The 19,333-nt window shown below is 42.1% G+C and overlaps 1 protein-coding gene across 7 annotated transcripts; it reads right to left on the reverse strand.

Annotated features, from left to right (window-relative positions):
- Positions 1 to 505: 505 nt before the first annotated feature.
- On the reverse strand, positions 506 to 15,818 carry LOC117726219 (aryl hydrocarbon receptor nuclear translocator-like protein 1). 7 transcript variants are annotated; one of them, XM_034526365.1, is made up of 17 exons: positions 15,238 to 15,818; positions 9,768 to 9,861; positions 9,602 to 9,640; positions 9,471 to 9,512; positions 9,081 to 9,238; positions 8,907 to 8,989; positions 8,719 to 8,811; positions 7,573 to 7,687; positions 7,311 to 7,460; positions 5,828 to 6,062; positions 5,294 to 5,400; positions 4,961 to 5,114; positions 4,678 to 4,733; positions 4,419 to 4,530; positions 4,155 to 4,245; positions 3,394 to 3,490; positions 506 to 3,051 (listed from the first exon to the last, which is right to left on the reverse strand). In XM_034526365.1, the coding sequence occupies exons 1-17, from the start codon at positions 15,518 to 15,520 to the stop codon at positions 2,894 to 2,896; spliced, it is 2,067 nt and encodes a 688-aa protein (XP_034382256.1). In that variant the 5' UTR covers positions 15,521 to 15,818; the 3' UTR covers positions 506 to 2,893. The 7 variants fall into 7 exon arrangements, 6 of the variants coding, with proteins under 6 accessions (XP_034382256.1, XP_034382253.1, XP_034382254.1 ...); XM_034526362.1 differs by having other exon boundaries at positions 4,961 to 5,111; positions 9,750 to 9,861; XM_034526363.1 differs by having other exon boundaries at positions 4,678 to 4,730; positions 9,750 to 9,861.
- Positions 15,819 to 19,333: the final 3,515 nt, after the last annotated feature.

A 19,333-nucleotide genomic window follows, 5' to 3' on the forward strand; every position in this document is an offset into this window, starting at 1 on the left:
GTTTTAAAGGTGGATAATTAGTACTTTGTTAGTTGCAATAGGTTGGTTTTGGTAGGGTTGTTGTTGCTTTTAAATTATTTAAGGCAAGGCAAGTTTATTTATAGAGCACAATTCAAGTAAATTCAAAGTGCTTTACAGCTACATAAAATTACAAAAAGACAAATAAAATCATTCCATAAAAATCATTAATTAATTATACCAATAGCTGTTCATACCAATAGGAATGAACAGCCATGTGTCTTACAAATAAGACCTTTTGATGGTACATGACAGATTCTTACTTTCTGCACATGTGATTGTAATGCAGTGTAAAAACAGTTCAATACATATTTTTGAAATAAATGATTTGTGATCCTCGTTTGCCCCGTTTTACTGCAGAATTGTTCACTGAGGAAATACTTTGGCTGATTAGCAATGCAGGAGTTATGCACAAGATTCCTGCCTCTTGCAAAAACATCGGCTACTCAACATATCACACAATTTTAACTGTGGTAAAGACTAAATAGAACGTGGATCATTTGTTTTATTTTTTTAAAGACCTCCATTCCTCGATAAAGCAGAAACATAGACGACAATTTTCACATACAAATATGAGACATTTTGTCTTTTCATAGCAACACATGTTCTGCTGTCGTGTCCATGACAAATAGTTTCGAAGACAGCAGCAAATATTGTCAAACAGTTTCGCTTTTAAGCCAAAGAGAGCACATAACGGTTGATTTACGATTGTGCTCAAGGCAACACAATCACATGATGATTTCAAGATTAGAGGAACCAGTGATATAACCAGAGTTCACAGGTGCCGTAAAGAGGCCCGTCACCGAGTTTGAAAGTAAAAACGCCGATGACTGGCGTTCATCGAAGTGAAGGTCATCTGAAAATAAATAGTTTGATAATGTGATCATGGCCACCACCCTTCAACATGTCATTTGGCTGTCTTGCATTGGCTTTTTTTTTTTTTTTTTAAGGCTGGTGAGGGGGTTCAAACATGTCTCCCGTTTCTGCCTCTCCACTGATGAGTTCCTCATTTTCCCCTTTGATTTTGACAACGGATGTTTAAAAAAAAAAAAGAGACACCCAACAACTGATTTGATCCAGATTAGCTGTTAGTATAGGTATTTTCGTTTACAAGAGGCTGTTGCGGTAATGGGACATTCAGACATAGATGGACTGCAACAGTAGGGTTTTCCTGGCAAATCTATGGCTAATTTCTGTGCAGTGTAAGGCGGTTCAAACACTATGTTGGGGCCAGATATTAGGAGAGGGAGTCCAGAAGACATGACAACCTAAAAACATGTTGGCTTGTCCCTGGTTACTACGGGAAAACATTCTCCCCTCCATAACTGGACCATCCACATATTCCTAGGAGTTCAGTACACAATGGATGAAGTACAGTAAATATATGCTATGTGACCACAGTATGGACATACTAGAGCTCACTCCTGATGTGCACGTTCAATATGAAATCAGACACTTTACCCCAAAGAATGTGTTTTTCCCCTATACTAATATTGTATTAATGGTTGAGAGTTTCACCTAGCAGGCTGTTGTTTGGAACAGCACAACTGGTAGCCAATCATTGTGCATATTAAAAAAATACTTTTCAGTGAAGGTTGCATCGACTAACAAACTAAAGTTGTAATGTTCAGTTTCATCTTTCTATTTTCCGAGGAACCTCACAGACTGAATTGATCCTTTGTCCCTCCCCTCACACATGCCACTGAATGTTGTATACACATGCTGCTTTTGCTTTATAATGATTGCACAGTGAAAAGTGAATCAAGACCTCCCCGGCTTTACAGGAACAGTGTTGTTCCTTCTTTTCATTGTCGTCTGTCTGGACGCCAGGTAATGAGGTGGTTCACTTTCACACTGGTCTGTAGCTTCCATCTTTATCCTTTTGACCCACTGTTGAATCAACCCTTCAAATGCATATTGAACAGTGTATTGTAATGCAGAGCTTATTTCCACAACGACTTATCCTGGGACCAAAACTGTAAACAGGAGTCAATATTCAAGTATTCATTTCATTAAAAACAGTTCCTAAAGTAAAGATCTTTCCTTGAAAACACATTTCCGTCGTCGATTTTGATCGTGTTAGCACTCATTAAAGCCGTTAGCAATTTTAAGCTAGCTGGTAAAATTGTGTGCTGACAAAATCAGACATGCTTTCTTATGAATTTCCAAACGCAGACATTTGAAGCATCTCGACTTATTTGAAAAGAAACTGTTAATGTAGTTTGGTTTTGCGAGCTATAATCTTCCGAATGGAGGCTAACTGGACCCCTAGTGGTAGTGGTGATGGTGCAATGCCTCATGCATATTTCATGAGTTTTTAATTCTCCAGACAGAAGAAAAGAGATAGACAGTCTTATTTGCCTTTTTCAGGTCTTACTGGAAACAATATCGAGAAAACATGACTTAACGTGTGTCCGAAAGGAGACCTTTAAAAAAATAAAAATAATAACAGCATTAAAAAAAATTAAAGAAAATGGAACAAATCAGACCATGTCCTGAGAAAAATGCATTTCATCACTGGGCGTGGCAGATGTCGAAAGGTTTGAGGAGTTTTTCTAGCAGCAGTAAACATGGCAGGAGTCTGATTCTCCTCACGGGGGCAAGCAGAACGAATGGATACATCGTGGAAAGTCTGAAGTGTCACTGAGGAAGACACTGAATCACCACAGGCTCCGGGTACACTTTAACCTCACATTTCTTGATGCAATAATTCCTCTAGACCCTCGTTAGGCTCTCTCAAGCATGACGCGCCTCGACCTTTGCTATGAGTCCAGTGGGTTCAAATTGCGCAAGGCCGGCTCAGTCGGCCACCGAAGGGACACGTGCACGGCCGAGAGAATGCCACAGGCATGAGAGCTCAAAGTCTGCCCGTCCCCTAGAAAGGCCAGTGCAAGTCCTCAAAGTCCCCAGATTGACCCATGTTCACATCCGTCTCCAGCAAGCTCATGATGACCGCCATGGCTGCCTCGTCGCTGCTGAAGCTGCTCAGGCCCGGCACCACCATGCTGTCCAAGGCCAGCTGGGACGGCTCGCCTGGGCGGAACAGGGCAAAGAAACAGAAACTTTAGGGGGAAAAACTGCACGGACGTTGTGGGATATTGTTTTCCATAAACCCATTGTAGGATCGGAAAAATTATGAAGGATTCGATTTCATGGAACATTTTGGATCACCCAATTGGATCACCTTCTGCCTAAGGGCCCACAGCTGTGAAATGGTGGGCGGGGTTAACAAAACAAACACTGCAGGAGTTTAATTGTCAACATAAAATGTCTAAAAGGTCCTTTTGAAGCCTTTGGACAAGATTTTTGAGAAAGCGGCACATTTCTTCTTCTATTCTGGTACATTTGGATTTATGATTATCCCGCTGACAGTACCTGAACTTTCAGAAGTTGCACTGCCGGCGCCCGCTGCTCTCCTCGAGTCCGACTGGGACTGTGAAGAACTGCCTGCTGCCTCCTCTCTGCTGGACACCTGCAACAAACCGTGTGACGTCAACACACTGCACATATTTCACCTTTCTCCACTGGAGTGAGTAATTAAACCCACGATAAGATGTCGAAGTAACCGCCGCCTTTTCTGCAAATTAGAGCATGTCTAACATTTGAATAAGACTCGTACTATAAGGACAGGTGATGCACCTGCATCCAGAACTCCCTATGCCGACATTCATTTGCATGTACGAGCAACTAGCCTGGATTTGCATACAAATAACACGCAACATTAACATTAGCATAAAGTGAGAAATGTCAAAAATGTATTTCCATACAAATTCCATTGGCATGCATTTGAGTCAAACTCTTATGCCACTTAAACTGACAATAAAAGTTGATATACCTTATAGCAGTTTATATACATGTCTTATCAACATCTTTTGAATCTATTAGATGTTTGTGTGAAAAAAAATGTGCGAAGTCGCAGTGACCTTGACCTTTGGCCTCTGAATTCTAATCAGTTGAGTCCAGATGGACGTTTGTGCCAAATCTAAAGAAACTCCCTACAGGTGTTCCTGAGATACCGCGTTCACCAGAATGGAGCGGATGGATGGACAACGCGAAACATTAGGACATTAAAAAAAAAAAAACTAGTGGAATTTGCCTCCGAGATAATGTGCTGCTGTGGTAAAGAGGACACTCACACTGTTGCTGGTTTGTGGGGAAATCAGTGGGCATTTCTCCTGGGCCGGGCCAAACGGACTGGACGCTCCGCTGGATGGAGAGGAGTTCATCCTGTTAGATTAGAGGGTTTTTTTTAAATTCAATTTAAAGTCACCTTATTTATATCCTATCTCTTTTTGATGTACCGTATCGCCACTGCATTTACTCATGTCAATGTTGACCCATTGCTCCGTAGGCAAGATGTCTTCCCCTCCCTATCTCATACATATATTCACACAATGCACCTGTAGGAGTCGATGAGCTCATTTGCAATTTGGGTCCCTATGCTGCCCGCGTAGATCATAGTGCCCACACCTTTGGAAAGTCCGGGGATTATGGGTAACTGCTTTGTGTCCTCTGGAATAAGACAGTAGATCAACCGTTAAGTTAAAAAAATAAAAATAAATCTCTCTCACTCTCACACTCTCACACTCTCACACACACACACACACACACACACACACACACACACACTTATGTGAATACGCAGAATGCATGTCTTACCCTGAGGTGCTTTTGAGCCGTCTGCTTCCTCATCTTTTGTGTGACCAGGCCCCCTGCTGGTGCAAAGGAGTGTTTATGCTGCCGTTTAAGACCATGAATACGCTGTATTTTAAAAGCTGCGCTAAAGAGGACATATGAGAAATCAGCATATGATGTAATCGGCACAGAAACAAAGCTTTTGGAAAATGGGAGCTGAGGAGTTTGTGACCACACGTTCTCTCCGATTGTGACATCGAGACAGGTAACGCACAGTCCACATCTTCATGGATGAATCAGTACTTACGGGACAACCCTGTTTGAAGAGACGATAAACTCTACTTCTTTGGTCCATGGATTGGTAAAACTAAACCACTGACTTTGGAGGGAAACATAGGAGTCGTATTTCGTTTTGAACTTGTAGCACTGCGTCTCGATCTTCTCTTTGCTTCGAAGAACTGCTAAGAGATTGGACACGAGTGTTACAACAGAAAATAGTAAAAGGAGGATCAATTTCTTGAGCTTCTCCACAACAACAAAAAACAGATCTCTTGTTTTGGGGGTACACTCGTCTCAATTAAGTTCTGAATTGAAATCAGATTGAGGGTTAAAGCTGTTAACGCAGTCTGCTTTCCATCACCTTGCCTGTGTTTCTCCGCGAGGTGCCGCAGGTCGTCCTGGTGGAAGTACTCGTAACAGGACGTGCCGAGAACTTCCTGCGGCAAATAACCGATGACTGTCGTGGCTCTGGGGGGGGAAACAAAAAAGAGGACACAGAGGGAGTTCAGTTACTCTGGCCTTCTCCGTCTCTTGCGGCAGTTAAAAAAATAATTAAATAAAACGGCGAAGAGTGAAGGCGGAATGCTGAATGAATGAGCCTCCACACGTGGGATGTTCAGCAGGAATATGTACGATTCACTATACTTGTGGAATTAAATTACGTCCCAAAAAATGAGAAGAGAGTTTCATGCGGTGCCGAGATACATAGCTCCTTCTGAGAAACAATGGCAAAGACAGAAGAGGATTATATCCACCGATAGTTGAGCTGACAAAAAAAAAAAAACTCTGGCTCCTCGCCACAACTCTGTCATTCCTTTCTCAGTGGAAACAAATCCATGACTCGCGACGGGAAGATAAATGGATACGTGTGCAGTTGGAATCGGAGGAAACTCACTGTTGTTCTACAAAAGTGAACTTTCCGTCGATGGCACAGCGGGTGACGAACTCGGAGGGCTTGATGTTGATGTCTTTGGAAGGCTGGTTGGGCACGTGGGTGAGGAGGCGGCACACCGTCACCAGGCAGGTCAGGTTCGAGGTTTCCTTCTCGGCGTCACCCTCCGAGTCCAGCTGGCTGCTCGGCCAACTCCGCATGTACCCGGTGCAGTGGAGGGTACAGTATCTGTAAGCGTCTGTGGGCATGAAAACAACGAGTTTGTGATATTTGTAAATATAACATATATTTTATTTTAGAAACATTGCACTTAAAAGTCAAATCAATTAAAATGCCCATCAAATAGTCCTGATATATTTCTTGAAGGGAATATATCAGGGCCCTTTGTAAGTAAGTGTGTATAGGTTATCTTGTGGCCATTTAGGGTCCGTTATAGTGTTAACTTGTTAACAAAGTAAGACTGCCGTTACTTTTTTTTCCCTCATGGTAAACAAATCCCATGACAATAATGCATTAATACTTTTCCCCGCCTCAATCAGTCCCAAGCCCATTCATTCGAAACCAAAGATGGACATTTTTAACAATGGGTCACAAATGTTTAATAAAGACTATAGAAAGTTCTTTGACAACTGGGCTCTCTAGTTTCAAATAAACACAGGGGTAAATAGTTGCATTTGTTAGGGACTATTTCCAGCTGCGGATTTATACACATTTGGTTCAGTGCAGTTGCTGATATGAGCCACTGTGTGGCGCCACACCTCCTGTTTCTGTCACCACGATTGTGCAGAGTGGGGTTTGGACCATGACCTTACTTTGTGGTTACACAATGTTGCAACACTGACCTACTTCACCTACACTACACCTTTTGTTTTCCATTGTGGCATCTATTTGTATCTCATTCACACTCTTTAGGAAAAGTTATATTTGTGTGTATTTTAACAAGAAACTGCAATTGTAGTCTGCAATAAAGTCTGTGAAGTAGGAATAGAGTGTACATAGTGAGTGTGTGCATATATATATTAAAGATAATAGATGTGGCTCCAGTAGTATTTTAGAAATAATTTCAGAGATTACATTTACCGAGCCTCAAGGAGCAAAGGAGTGGGGTTGATAGCTTAAATGTTGTCGATATTTGACCATTTGCATTCCAAACACTTCCCGATTAATATGAAATGACCTGCGCAATTGTGTAGTTTAGAGATTAGAAACGTCTCAGTTACAGATCAGCAGCAATGAGAATCCTTTGGAAGCACTCACTTGAATATTAGGCCACTCTTGGAGAAAATAGTGGTCACATGAACTGAAGGAAAGTTAAGGTTTTTGTCTCTACCTGTGCATATGTATCTAAAAGAAAGCTTTATTTCACAGCTAGATGGCTCAAGAAGATTTAATCAAACTGAAAGCAGGAGCATTGCTGCTGCACGGATAAATGTTGACTTCCCAGATGATGATGATGATGATGTCACAACAACATCATCGAACCCACCTTTCTTTTTGAGAGCACAGGGCAGCAGGTGTGTGTCCTCTTGCTTCCCCGCCAACCGACTGTGCTTCATCCGACAGAAGAAGGATCTCCGGGCCCCGGTGGACAGGTGGGGCGGCCTGACGGGGGCATCCACCTGGACCTGAACCCCCGCTGCACACAGAAAGATAGCATTCGTATTAGTCATCAGCTTTCTCAGTCGTCTCCCACTCTTTCACATGGCGTTATGTCTTCAGTCGTTTCTCAGACCAGACAACAGACTTACTGGCAGCATCGATGAGGCGTTGGCGAGGGTACTCCGAAGACGACAGCTGCTCCTTCACTTTACTGATGTCTTTGGGGTGGAGGAAATCGAACAAGCTCTGCCCAGTCAGCTCAATCTGTGAATGCAAATGACATGCACTGGTTGATACAACTATTTTATTTGTCTTTCTTAATAGTCTAACGACCATTTGCTTAATCGTTGTCGTCACACAGCTCATTGCATCTTCATTGAGTGATTAGAGAGTTGCTGCAGCAAGTATCCAGTCGAGGTTTACTGGTAAGCCCAAAGATAACACGTGCTGCCCTGCCGACATGGTGTCAGGTTACTTCACACGCTTTTCTTTGCATTTTAACCTCCTGCTTGCCTCCAGGCCTCTCAAAGCTGGAAAATGTGGTCAGGAATGTAGAACAGGTGTGGTCATTGTATCTGGCTGCCAGTCCCCACACTGACAACAAGGTTTCAAGCACAGAAATGGTTGGCCCCGCAAAAATAAAACAAGATTTGGCCTCGATTACTACGTTCTACTTGCAGTATTATCAGTTTATTATTTAGAGCTTAAAACAAAAGTTTTGTTTACTCATACAATCTGTCGACACGCGATTTTGTATTAGAGGCTGAATAAAGATCCAGTTCCTCAACCACGTAAGGACAGCATAACCTGAAGCACATGCTGAGAGACCCTAATCTAACTAAATGTAGTAGCAGATCATTTAAGTAGTAAAAGAGGTCAAAAAAATAAATAAAAAATTTAAAAGGGGGATGTTACTTTTAAATCAACTATTTAATTGAAAATCAATGAAATGACAGTTTCACCTTTGAAGGTAATATATCACAAATAACTGGTAAAGTTCTTATTTACACATCCAACAGATGCAAAGCAACATTATCATTTATTTTAGTTGCGTTTCTGGCTAAGACCAATTATGTTATTCACTCTCATTTAAACTCTGTTTTGGTCTCCAACACTGCTTTAACGTTAAACTTTGTGCCATTTGTTTTGCCTCATTCTGTAAATTGACATTAAAAGACAAGAAAAGAACATTTAAAAAAGGTCCAATTCGGGAACATGTTTTGCATCTCAGGCCAACTGAGCCAGCCTTCTTTTTAATAATTATAGCTGAAGAGTGATGTAGAAGTGCAACATACCCGGTTAAAGTTGAGGATCTTGGAGACAGACTCGGAGATGAACAGGACTTTAGCCCGGTCACAACTTACAATTAAGAGGAAACCATCCGCAGCCTGGGAGAAAGATGTATAAATGGACATATCAATACACAGATAGATGGATTTTATGAGCACATGGAACTAAATCGGGGTCGTACACGAGTAGCTACCCTGAGCAGAAGGTGCTTGAGGTCTTCGTGAGGCAGGAATGAAGGCTTGTGGGTGGTGTTTGTAAAGGCGCTGCTCGTCCCAGCTGAAAACCAAAGGGGGGTGGGGGACGCTTTTAGATGGATCGGAATAGACGTTGTGGATATTTTAAATATTCGGGTGGGTTCAGAGTGTACCTCTGAGGGCTTTCAGGTGTTGCACGGCCTTCCGCAGGACCGTGAGTTTGTCAAGTTTCCGAGCCAAAGGCAGACAGGCGGGGATCATGGCGGCCAGCTCGTCGATGAGGTTGTTCATCTTATCCCTCCGCCGCTTCTCGATCTGTCGGTGAGGCTCCCTGCAGGCGGAAATCAGAGAGACAATTCTACCTACTGGATCTACTTTGGGGGGGAATAATTACTTGGGAGTTCATGAAAAAAAATATTCATTTAAAAATCAGGAAAGTCTTGATAGTTTTGTTTTTGTTTATTTTAAACCTAGTCACATTACACAGTAAATGAGACCAATCAAAAGCCACAAAGGCTTGTTAAGACAGGTGACACAATTACCTGATGCAAAAATAGAATTACCTGAAGCATTTTATTTTGACCTGCTGATCGTCTTCATCAGATCTACAAATGAATGGGATCAAAAAAGTAATTATTTGCCAATATTCTCTCATAAGACAGCGTGTGAACAAAAGCAAGTAGTACGTGTGTACCCGCTGAGGTCGTCATCCAATTGGAGGTCGACGCTGTGCCTGTAAGATGGGACATATTTTTGGTCATATTATTATTATTATTATTATTATTATAAGAAGAATATGCATTGTACAGTACAGTGTTTTTCATATATTACATCACTCTTACTGTACATGGGAGCCTGACCTCTCCTCCACATCTCCCTTCCGTTTCCTTGGCAGCTCGCCAGCTGGCAGCGAGGAGCCCGCTTGGTTTGGGCTTTCATCCTCTGCAGCGAGATCTGATGAAAACAACCATCACAGCGACGTGAGGGACTGCATGTGAATGCTCTGTGGCGCTGGCTTGTCGGGTACCCGATTAATAATTCACCATGAACGAATAAGACTTACTGACACTGGGGTTGGTTGGGTTTGTTGCTCATAGAGAATACAAATAATTAACCAACACAAGAGTGAAGCTGACTCCGTTTCTTATTAAGTGCAAATGCCTTGAACAACATTTTCAAAGATTGATTTTTACTCCTACTTTTCAAATGGACTTGCTTTAAAGAAAGAAAGAATGAATGAATGTGTATATTAATACATATGAGCAAGCATGCATTGGACAACAGATGGCCAACATGGAAAACTGTGGGACCACAACAGTCAATGCACCTATGTAAGATACTGTATATTGGACTAATCACTGGCAACTGTTGCACCCAATTTGGTTGATGTTTTTAGAAATAAGTATAGGAGTCAATGCTACTTTAATAAAAATAGTAGTAATTAAAGACAATTAAACATAGTTCTGTTGGACTGTTCAGGGCTCAACAATAAGACTTGCCTGTTTGCATGGGGCAAGTAAAATGCCACAACAGGCTAGTGAATCTAAGCTAAGGTGTAAGCCTTCTTTATTTATATATATATATATATATATCTCCGTTGAGTTGCGCATGCACAGTACCGATCGGGCACGCGCGAGAAACTGGCGGCAGGTCAAGACGAAGTCTGTGAGCTAAAGTGTAAATGAGCATTTCAATGAGTTCAGCTGGGTGGCGTTAGAGAGGTTGTGTATATGTGTAATATATTCTGCAGTTTGTTGGAAGTTAGAGAGCAAGGCTGATAAAACATAACGATTTACTTTGGTCTTTGTTGTTATTGTTATGAATAAAACAATTCCTACATGGGGCAAGTCAAAATTGACTTTGGGCAAGTGGATTTGAACCACATGCCCAACCGGTCAATAAATACAGTATTTTTTTTTTTTTTAAACATTAAAGTTGAACCCTGCTGTTTAATAGAGTGCCAAAAACAACAGATCCAAAGACTATGGAAGCATGAAGGCCGTCATTTACATATCACTGAATTGACAGAACATGAAACGTTTTACTTTGAAAACCACCCATTTGAATTTGTTTGAGTTCCCATTTCAAGCGTTACTTGAATTAATTTTTTTTAGTGCTGAAAACTTCAATTTTCTAAATCAGTGAATCGTAAAAGAACTTGAGAATACATCTAAAAAGAGGGAAATTCAATGTGTTCCCCGGTAAAATATTTTAATGCAATTGTTTGAATTTATAAAATAAAGTAAATTATGGTGACATTTCTCAATTAAGTCAACATAAGTTATATAATAATAATAAATATTATTATCATCATCTTTATTGTTATTTAATTATTATTATTATTTATTTTATAAATTTGACAACAGTTGTTTTTATTTATTTTAATTTGACATTGCCCATACTGTTAATCACTGGCCTTTCTTTGCTCCCATAGAGGTCCTAAAGCAGACATGTGCATCAATCTGTCCCAAAGTAGCACATCCCGTGTGTTTATGTATTGTTTATGTGGCTGTGGCATATTTAGAAATTTCAAGTTATTGGGGCACAACTTTGTTCGTTTGTGTTGAAACCACTTTGTGAGCAAACAATCGATGACTTATTAGTAGGGGGTGTAAATATTTTATTTTTTTAAAAAGGCTCAAAAAGGAATGTCGTTCTAAATGTTGGAAAGCTTTTAAGCCTCCCAGAAACATTTGAGAGCACGCCTTCTAGAATTCCTCCCGTTCTTCTATTTAAGTCTCTCACATTCTCCTGCTTGTCTTCACTAACGATATTAAGCAGTTGCGCTGTGCCTCCGAAAGCACGTTATTAGTCAGCCGTCATGTAACGTAAACCTGGGGGGAGGCAAACATGGCAGGTCTAACTATGGCGGGCCCCTTTCCACGGGGGGGGGGGGGTACAAACCGGTGGAACTTCCACATCCCAATAAGCACTCTGTGTACGTGTGTATATACACGTATGCGCGTGCGTGCGTGAGCACCGCCAGCTGTCTGACTAGAACGCGTGCCATCGAGGAAGCGACAGTGCCTGCTTTGTGCTGGGGGTCTGGGTGGTGGGGGCGGCGAGTCGGAGCCAAAAGCTGGACAGGAGTGCCGGCGAGAGGGCCCGGCCTGCAGCCAGGGAGCGGATGACATGGCGCATTACTGAAACGTGGAGCAACCCGCCCGCGGGGGAGATGCACAGGGTGTAACAAACCCGCTATGACCGCCGGTGCAGTAGCACACACACGACCTGACCTACATGGAGTGGACGTTTCATCCCACTCGAGTGTCCTGAATGTAGAGTATGACCCGCTTTGAATTACAGACTTTGTGTGGAGCCAGGAAACGTCCGCCAGATCACCAGTGAATGCAAACCCTGATTTGATGCAATGCGAACCATCCATCCATTTTCAATACCGCTTATCCTCATTAGGGTCGCGGGGCGCTGGAGCCTATCCCAGCTGACATAGGGCGAAGGCAGGGGACACCCTGGACAGGCCGCCAGTCCATCGAGGGCACATGTAGGGACATACAACCATTCACTCTCACATTCACACCTATGGGACATTTAGAGATCAATGAACCTGCAGCATGTCTTTGGACTGTGGGAGGAAGCCGGAGAGCGCGGAGAGAACCCACGCTGCCACGGGGAGAACATGCAAACTCCACACAGAAGGACCGCTCCGACCGGGAATCGAACCCGCGGCCCTCTTGCTGTGAGGCGACAGTGCTAGCCAATAATAATAATAATAATACAGCAATAAACAAGTCAGATACCAAAATGGGCAATAAATGCCAGACAAACATCACGTGGAAAGCAGAAATATACATCTTGTTGATCACAACCTGGCTTTTGACACACTTTTGGGATATTAGACGATAGTATTGTAGTGACCCTGTAAAGGGGGCTTTGTACGACAACCCCTCCTCTCTAGCAATCGCAGGCATGATGGTCGAAGTGCGTGCCTGTGATTGGTGGAACAGAGGGGAGGCGGGGTTTGACCTGTCTGGGGTTCAGGAGGGAGTTAAGTGTGTGTGTGACGGGGACCGTGTTGTAAAAGTGTCGGTGCTGGTAGCATGTGAGTGTCTCATGAACGGCTGTCAATAAAGCGTGCAGCATCAAGACAAATGATTGTGTTTGTTTACTGTAAAAAAAAAAAAAAAAAGCCTGTCTTCTTCTGTGTAACATTGGCAACCATATTTTCAGTTGCGGCAACCAAAAGCTGACACCTGGTTGCCAGCGAGGTAGAAACAATTCTAGGTGTCATTGGCCTTTTTAGTGGTTTACTACCGATTTTGATTATTTTCTGGTGAGACATACATTTCTCCTACAATTAGAGGTTCAAAGCTTTGGCCAAGATAGAAAGACAAAACATATAGTGCAGTTTTAAGTGTAAAGTCTTTCAAACTACAAACATCTAGCACAATGTTTTTCAATAGGCTGTATTCATACAGCTATTGAGCAACACCCTCCGACTCTAGCATACAAGAGCACTTCCTTTTGTTGATATTCAGCAGTTTTCTAATACCGTTTATTAATAGTAACACAATAAGGATTGTAACTGACAGTTCTTTTCACTATTGATTAATCTGTCGTCTGTAAAATAATTTCTAAAATCATTGAATTAGAAAGTGTCTGTATGTTTAAAAATATTTTTTTCCTTTTTATTGTCGGCAGAAATATATTTCAGGGGGGAAATAAACTACGACTCCCAGCGTATACCTTTGCAAGGAACATCCAGTCACGAAGCAAAACATTATTGTCACAGCAGGTGGAAGCTCATATTATGCGGTTAAGGAAACTGATTTTGTAATTTGCGGTTTACAATCAGGGCGCAAGTTTTAGTTTAATTCTAATTTGTTAACAAGGATGTTATAATTCACCACAAAGAGACACTAATAATAACAAAGACATGCAAAACGATCCATAGAGATCCCCAAATTACAACAAATATACTCAAAATAACTACAATGACACTAAACTACACATATTTTAAATACAACCAGACACACACAATAACTATGAAGATACTCAAAATAATTACAAAACCAGTGCACCATGTAGAATATAGTTCCATTCCACTTGTCTTGTCTCTATAGTGTGATCTGATCTGCCTCAGATATTTATATAGTTGCACTAGGCCAGAGTTCAGTCTGCTGGCTTCTAGGAACAGACCCACGAATATCGTCTGTAATGGAAGCAGAAAAGGCCGCCAAGCCATGAATACTAAAGTTACAGTATGTTCTTGGCTATTTCTGGTCGACTGACCTATATTTCTGCATCTCTTTCAAACTTACAAAGCACATGAAATGTAAAATACTTTTTGTGGAAGTTCTAGTCTTGGTACATGACACCAATAGATATGCAGTTTGTGACTGCCGTGAGACCATGTTGGATTATAAACACGGACTGGGAAAGTTAAATAATATTAGCAGAGGTTATGCACCCTAACATACAGTTAGTAAAAAGGTTAAGCATGCATTTCTTTTAAGAATTGCATTCAATATGTGCCATTTATAAAATAATGTGTAACCAGTGACTGTGTAGTTTAGAAGGGAGGAGCGACTCCCTCCCTCTGCTGCACAGCGCTGCTCTACTGATCTACTGACCCACTTCTGAAAGAGGCTGAGGGAGAACGAAAACACGGAACCTCGTGGAACCACGTGACTCGCTAAGCTCCCCAAGGACAGATTGGGGAAGGTGAGGCTAATAAAAAATAGTTTGGCCAGCAAGGAAGATAAGGTGGCAAAAGCAAATTAAGATAGTTAGGCTCGACGACATCAACAAATAAAAATGGTCACAGCCGGGCGGTTCTGCGAGGTTTACCCTGCCGTGGAGGAACAAAGCATACCGCGGCGCGCTTAGACGAGCACGTTGTACGGAATAATGAATGGACAAATGGGCCGAAAATACCGCTTGGCAACCGGGGAACGGCCGTTGCCGCGCGCCGTCCCAGCATGTTATAAGGCAGGTTGCCAGGGCGGCTCCATTCACCCGGAGCCGCAGACAAACACCGTAACGGTGGGGTAGCAGCGCACGTCCTCCGCTCGGCGAGGCGGTGCTGTTAAAGTCGCTTCCGACAGACGTAACGTGACGTTAACTGGTCGCTTCAGTGTCAAAGTTGAGCGAAAGTAAAGTTAAAAGAAAAAAAAGTAACTCGCCATTAGGTAGTTGCATGAATGCACGAGTGAAGCTCTGAGGTACTTTCTGTACGCGTTCTCCGCAGCTTTAGTTTGTCCAGTCAAGACAAAAAACACGGTCACGAGATAGTACAAGCAACGCTAGCGCGCGCTGTAATGCACGCAATCATTGTTGTTGTCCACGAGCGGCCCGTCCCTCGGTTCGTACCTGCCTGCCTGTCCGCCGTCCCGTCAGAGCCACCGGCCGACATGCCTACAAACTGGAGCCGGTGTTGACTGCGGAGCGCCGCATGCGGAGCAACAGCGAAGAGGGAGCTGCAGAGAGCCGGGTGTTGGAGAATCCACTTACATTTCTCCTCACCCTCCTCCTCCTGTATTTGTGTGTTTATAAAGGAGGCGGGGTGGGGGTGCAGAAAACATGAGGGATGGGTGAGAACGAACCACCCATGTCTAGGAAACAAGGAATCGTCCACACTTGTCTCCTCCTTCATAACCTGTTTGGTTCATTCGTGCCCGTGTTTACTTATCGGGGTACACGAGGTTTTGCGAAGACAGCTGCCATCCATTGATCTCAGCTGGTCTCACTCGTGAATCAGCAGCCCTTTAATTTGAAAATAAAAGCGGAATTAAATAACTTGAAATGTGTGTTTCTTTTCTCTTCCTCATGAACCCGGTTGACCTCGTTTCTCGGCGTGAAGCTGGATGACATTTGCACAATTATGCATGCCATTTTTAATGTATGGTTTCAGAATAGTCTGCAGTTTATTTGTATTCTTCACTGGAATGATACAGTGACAGCGCCGATATAAATATCCGATTACTTTCTCATGGACGCCCCGCCCCCACAGTGCCGGTGAGGGATTAGGCTCGTTCGAGTTGAGCCAGTTCTGCGCAGAATCGATCGGCGTGCAATGCATGCTGGTTAGATTTGTGTCCGACTTGCTCCCGATTTGCTCTGACGTCATGCACACGTGGTCAACGATACTCTCACGAGAGCGAGGCGGCCTTCGGTTTTAGAGCCAGGCGCCGCAGGAGCTCTCCATCGACTGCCTGGCCCAGTGCATGATGGGAAACGCCTGGCTGTCGCCACATCAGAGAGCTGATTGGCTCTTAGATCTGACAGCATACACCACGTGTTGCAGAAAACCATATTTTATGTGTAGTTGAAATACTACACCGCTATTTGTCTCATGTAATGCTGGTGTGGGTGTTATTAATAATAATAATAATGTATAAGGTTATTTATTTAGCATCTGTAAATAAATCATTTTAGAGAAATGACAACTATCTTCACATATATGTATTTATATAAATGTAAATAAATATGACATCCAACAACTACAATACGGCCAATCTTTTGTCCTCAATTCCAAAAATAACAGTTAAATAAATAAAAAGATATCTAAATGCAGACCACTGTGAAAAGAAGATTTATTTTATTTTGTAAAATCCCATTTGTGTGACCTCAACAGATTGAAAATGCATTTGGTCCATTTGTGAGATTACATATTAGATATCCCAAACCTTATTTAATATGCCCGTTAAGATGATTAGTTCTGTTAAATATATTTGTTGGAATGCTGTGAAGTGAACTTCACCTCCAGACACATTTCAACACATTTCAACTTTTAACTGTTGACACAATCTTCAACTATTACTGTATGATTCAGCTTTTTCTTGGAACCACTGATACTTCTACTACAACCACTACTAAAACTTCAGCTGCTGAAAACTACTACTCTTGTTAGTACTACGACATAAGTAGAGGGATCTCTTCTGCCTCAATTTCATCGGCGATCAAGAATGCAAACGCTATTTCTTCCGCCATAGTTATCAAAATGTGGTCTGTAATCTAGAACTAACAACTGTTGTTGTGACTTCCTGAACACTGACTTCCGGTGTGTTCTTTGAAGGCGGCTGAAAACTGTCCGACTTGATCGCAGTTTTGTGGCCACGCCCCCTGCAGCGGCCGCCTGCACTGATCTGGATTCCAGGCGCAGCTCTAACGAACCAGCCTATTGTTTTTTCCGGTGATCCTGTGTTGCGCGCGCGTCAGTAAAGGGCTTTCCTTCATGCAGGATGTCAAGTTATCTACAATAGTACTTTAAAGTCTGATAATGGGGCCTAAGGGTTGCCAGTAAGTGGGACAATCTTTCTGCGTTTGACATAACTTTATTTAACATAGTGACATGTTCTAATATGGACTGGGTATAACATTATAAGAAACCCCAATGTAGAACAAACATGTTGTATCTGTGCCCAATAAGGTTTTAGTCAATAAGGTTTTCATCCTCATGAATTTCTCAAACACGACATCAATCACAACGACTAAATCAAAAAGTAGACTACTCAATGTAGTTGGAGAGGATTTCAATGGCGTCCTCATTTCCCCCAGTTAAAAACAATCTAAGTGATACGTCTAATATTGACGATCTTTGTCCCTCACCTACACAGTTGTAATTTGAGAACTTTTCACGAGACTTTAAGTAAAGTAGAAGGCTGCACGTGCCAACGAGAAACGTATTGACCTATATAACTTGACGGTCACCCGGCGACAGTTGGTAACCCATTTTAAAGCCCGTGTGCAGCGAACGCACTGCGTTTGACCAACCCGGAAACGGGAAACACGCCGGTAGTAACGCTCTGAGAAACCTACAGGGGTTTTTACAACTATTTGAGGCAGTAGTAGGGACATTACGGATACGACAAACCCTCTTACTTGTGTGTGGGAAACTTGAGAAGCTAGTAAAAGTAAATAAAACATCCCAACATGGATAGACCTGCAGGTCCGGAGTTACATATGATGTCATAGCTCATTCTGGTGCTGTCCAAAGTGGTGTTTTTTCTCTTATTCTGAATTCAGCTCTTTTCCTGGCTTCTCTTGAGTGCCCTAGACACACACAATGGTTTGTTTCTATTTAGTTAAAAGTTTAACAACTCATTTAGATTAAAAGATCTTGAAAAAAAACAGGAAAACAACTTGGTTTAAGTCTACAACGGGACCGATGTGTAACACCCATTCTCTTTTAATGATAGGTCTTGGTTTGACGCCACCTGTATGTTGTTACGGACACTAAAGGTTATGTCATCTTACTCGATGTTAATATTGAAATTAGAGGCGTGGAGACTGAGTCGACCTCACGCTCCAGTCTGTCTGCAGAGCAAACATTTTACTATTTTAAATAGCATGCTGCCAAAGGGTTCATTGGGAGCTGGACACATCAATAAGTGCTAGAAAATAAACTAATCTTTCTACTGTGAATATTCAAATGACATAAGGAAGCACACATATACATGTAAAACACAAAACCGGGTGCGTTTTTGTAACTTTCTACAATAACCTGATTTCTTCATATAAACCTGAAACCCAGTTTCCTTAATCGGAGTAAGGGGATAAAGAAAACCCGGTCAACGCGTAACCGTGTTTGAAACTGCGATCGAGCAGACACGTGAAAACATGCAGGACTTTGGTCGAGGAGAAACGTGCGGATGAGTGGAGACACCTCGACATGTTGGCGCGTCCTGCTTTCTAAAAAGTCGAACATCAAACTCACTTCAACAGAGGGTCAATGAGGCTAAACAGGAAGTTCAAACGCCCCGCCAGTGGTCAAATAACCATCAGAATTATATTTGTAAAAGAGTGTGACAATACACATCTATACAAATATAGCGATGTGTTGTTATTGCTTTCAAATTCATAGGAATGAATAAAAACAGCCTTGTTGTTCCCTCTGTCCACGGGGAGCAGTTGATCCTTGATCCTAAAAGTATCAGCCGACCTCGGGTATAAAAGGTTTTCTCATGTCAACACTTGGGAACAGCTGTGAGCCGCCCCCTGGTCACATGACACCGATCAGTGCGTGTGGATCAGGAGCTCCCCCTAGTGGCCATAGCAGATCACAGCACTTTAGAAAACTTTATTTTTCTTCATTTATTTGCTCAATCAAAGCGGTTTTGGAAATTCCTACTTTTTGTCGAATGCTTTTCCCAAACTTAATATATTTTTAGTCATGTTTCTTATATATATACTGTGTGTATATATATATATATATATATATATATATATACACAGAGTATAAAATATATATACACATATACAGTATATGTATATAATGCTGTTATTTGTTGCCGATTGTGCAACTCCACCTTCCCACTTTTCCACTTCCAGTCTTAATTCAGAGATCCACTCCACAAGACACATTTGCCCCCCCCAACCCAAAAAAACCCCCTTAAAGACTTGAAGTGTTTAATTTTTTTTATAGTTTTAAGCATTTTATCAACATGAAAACTCATCAAAGAGAACG

This window comes from Cyclopterus lumpus, chromosome 23 (genome assembly GCF_009769545.1).
Source record: "Cyclopterus lumpus isolate fCycLum1 chromosome 23, fCycLum1.pri, whole genome shotgun sequence".
NCBI classification, from domain to species: Eukaryota; Metazoa; Chordata; class Actinopteri; order Perciformes; family Cyclopteridae; genus Cyclopterus; species Cyclopterus lumpus.

Excerpts from the sequence above, each read along its gene's own strand:
- LOC117726219 (XM_034526361.1), bottom strand. The coding sequence starts at position 15,520 with ATGAAGGAGGAGACAAGTGTGGACGATTCCTTGTTTCCTAGACATGGG. Across the intron at positions 9,641-9,749 it reads AGGTCAGGCTCCCATGTACA|GCACAGCGTCGACCTCCAAT; the intron begins GTAAGAGTGATG and ends CCCATCTTACAG. Across the intron at positions 6,063-7,310 it reads CTGTGCTCTCAAAAAGAAAG|ACGCTTACAGATACTGTACC; the intron begins GTGGGTTCGATG and ends TCATGCCCACAG.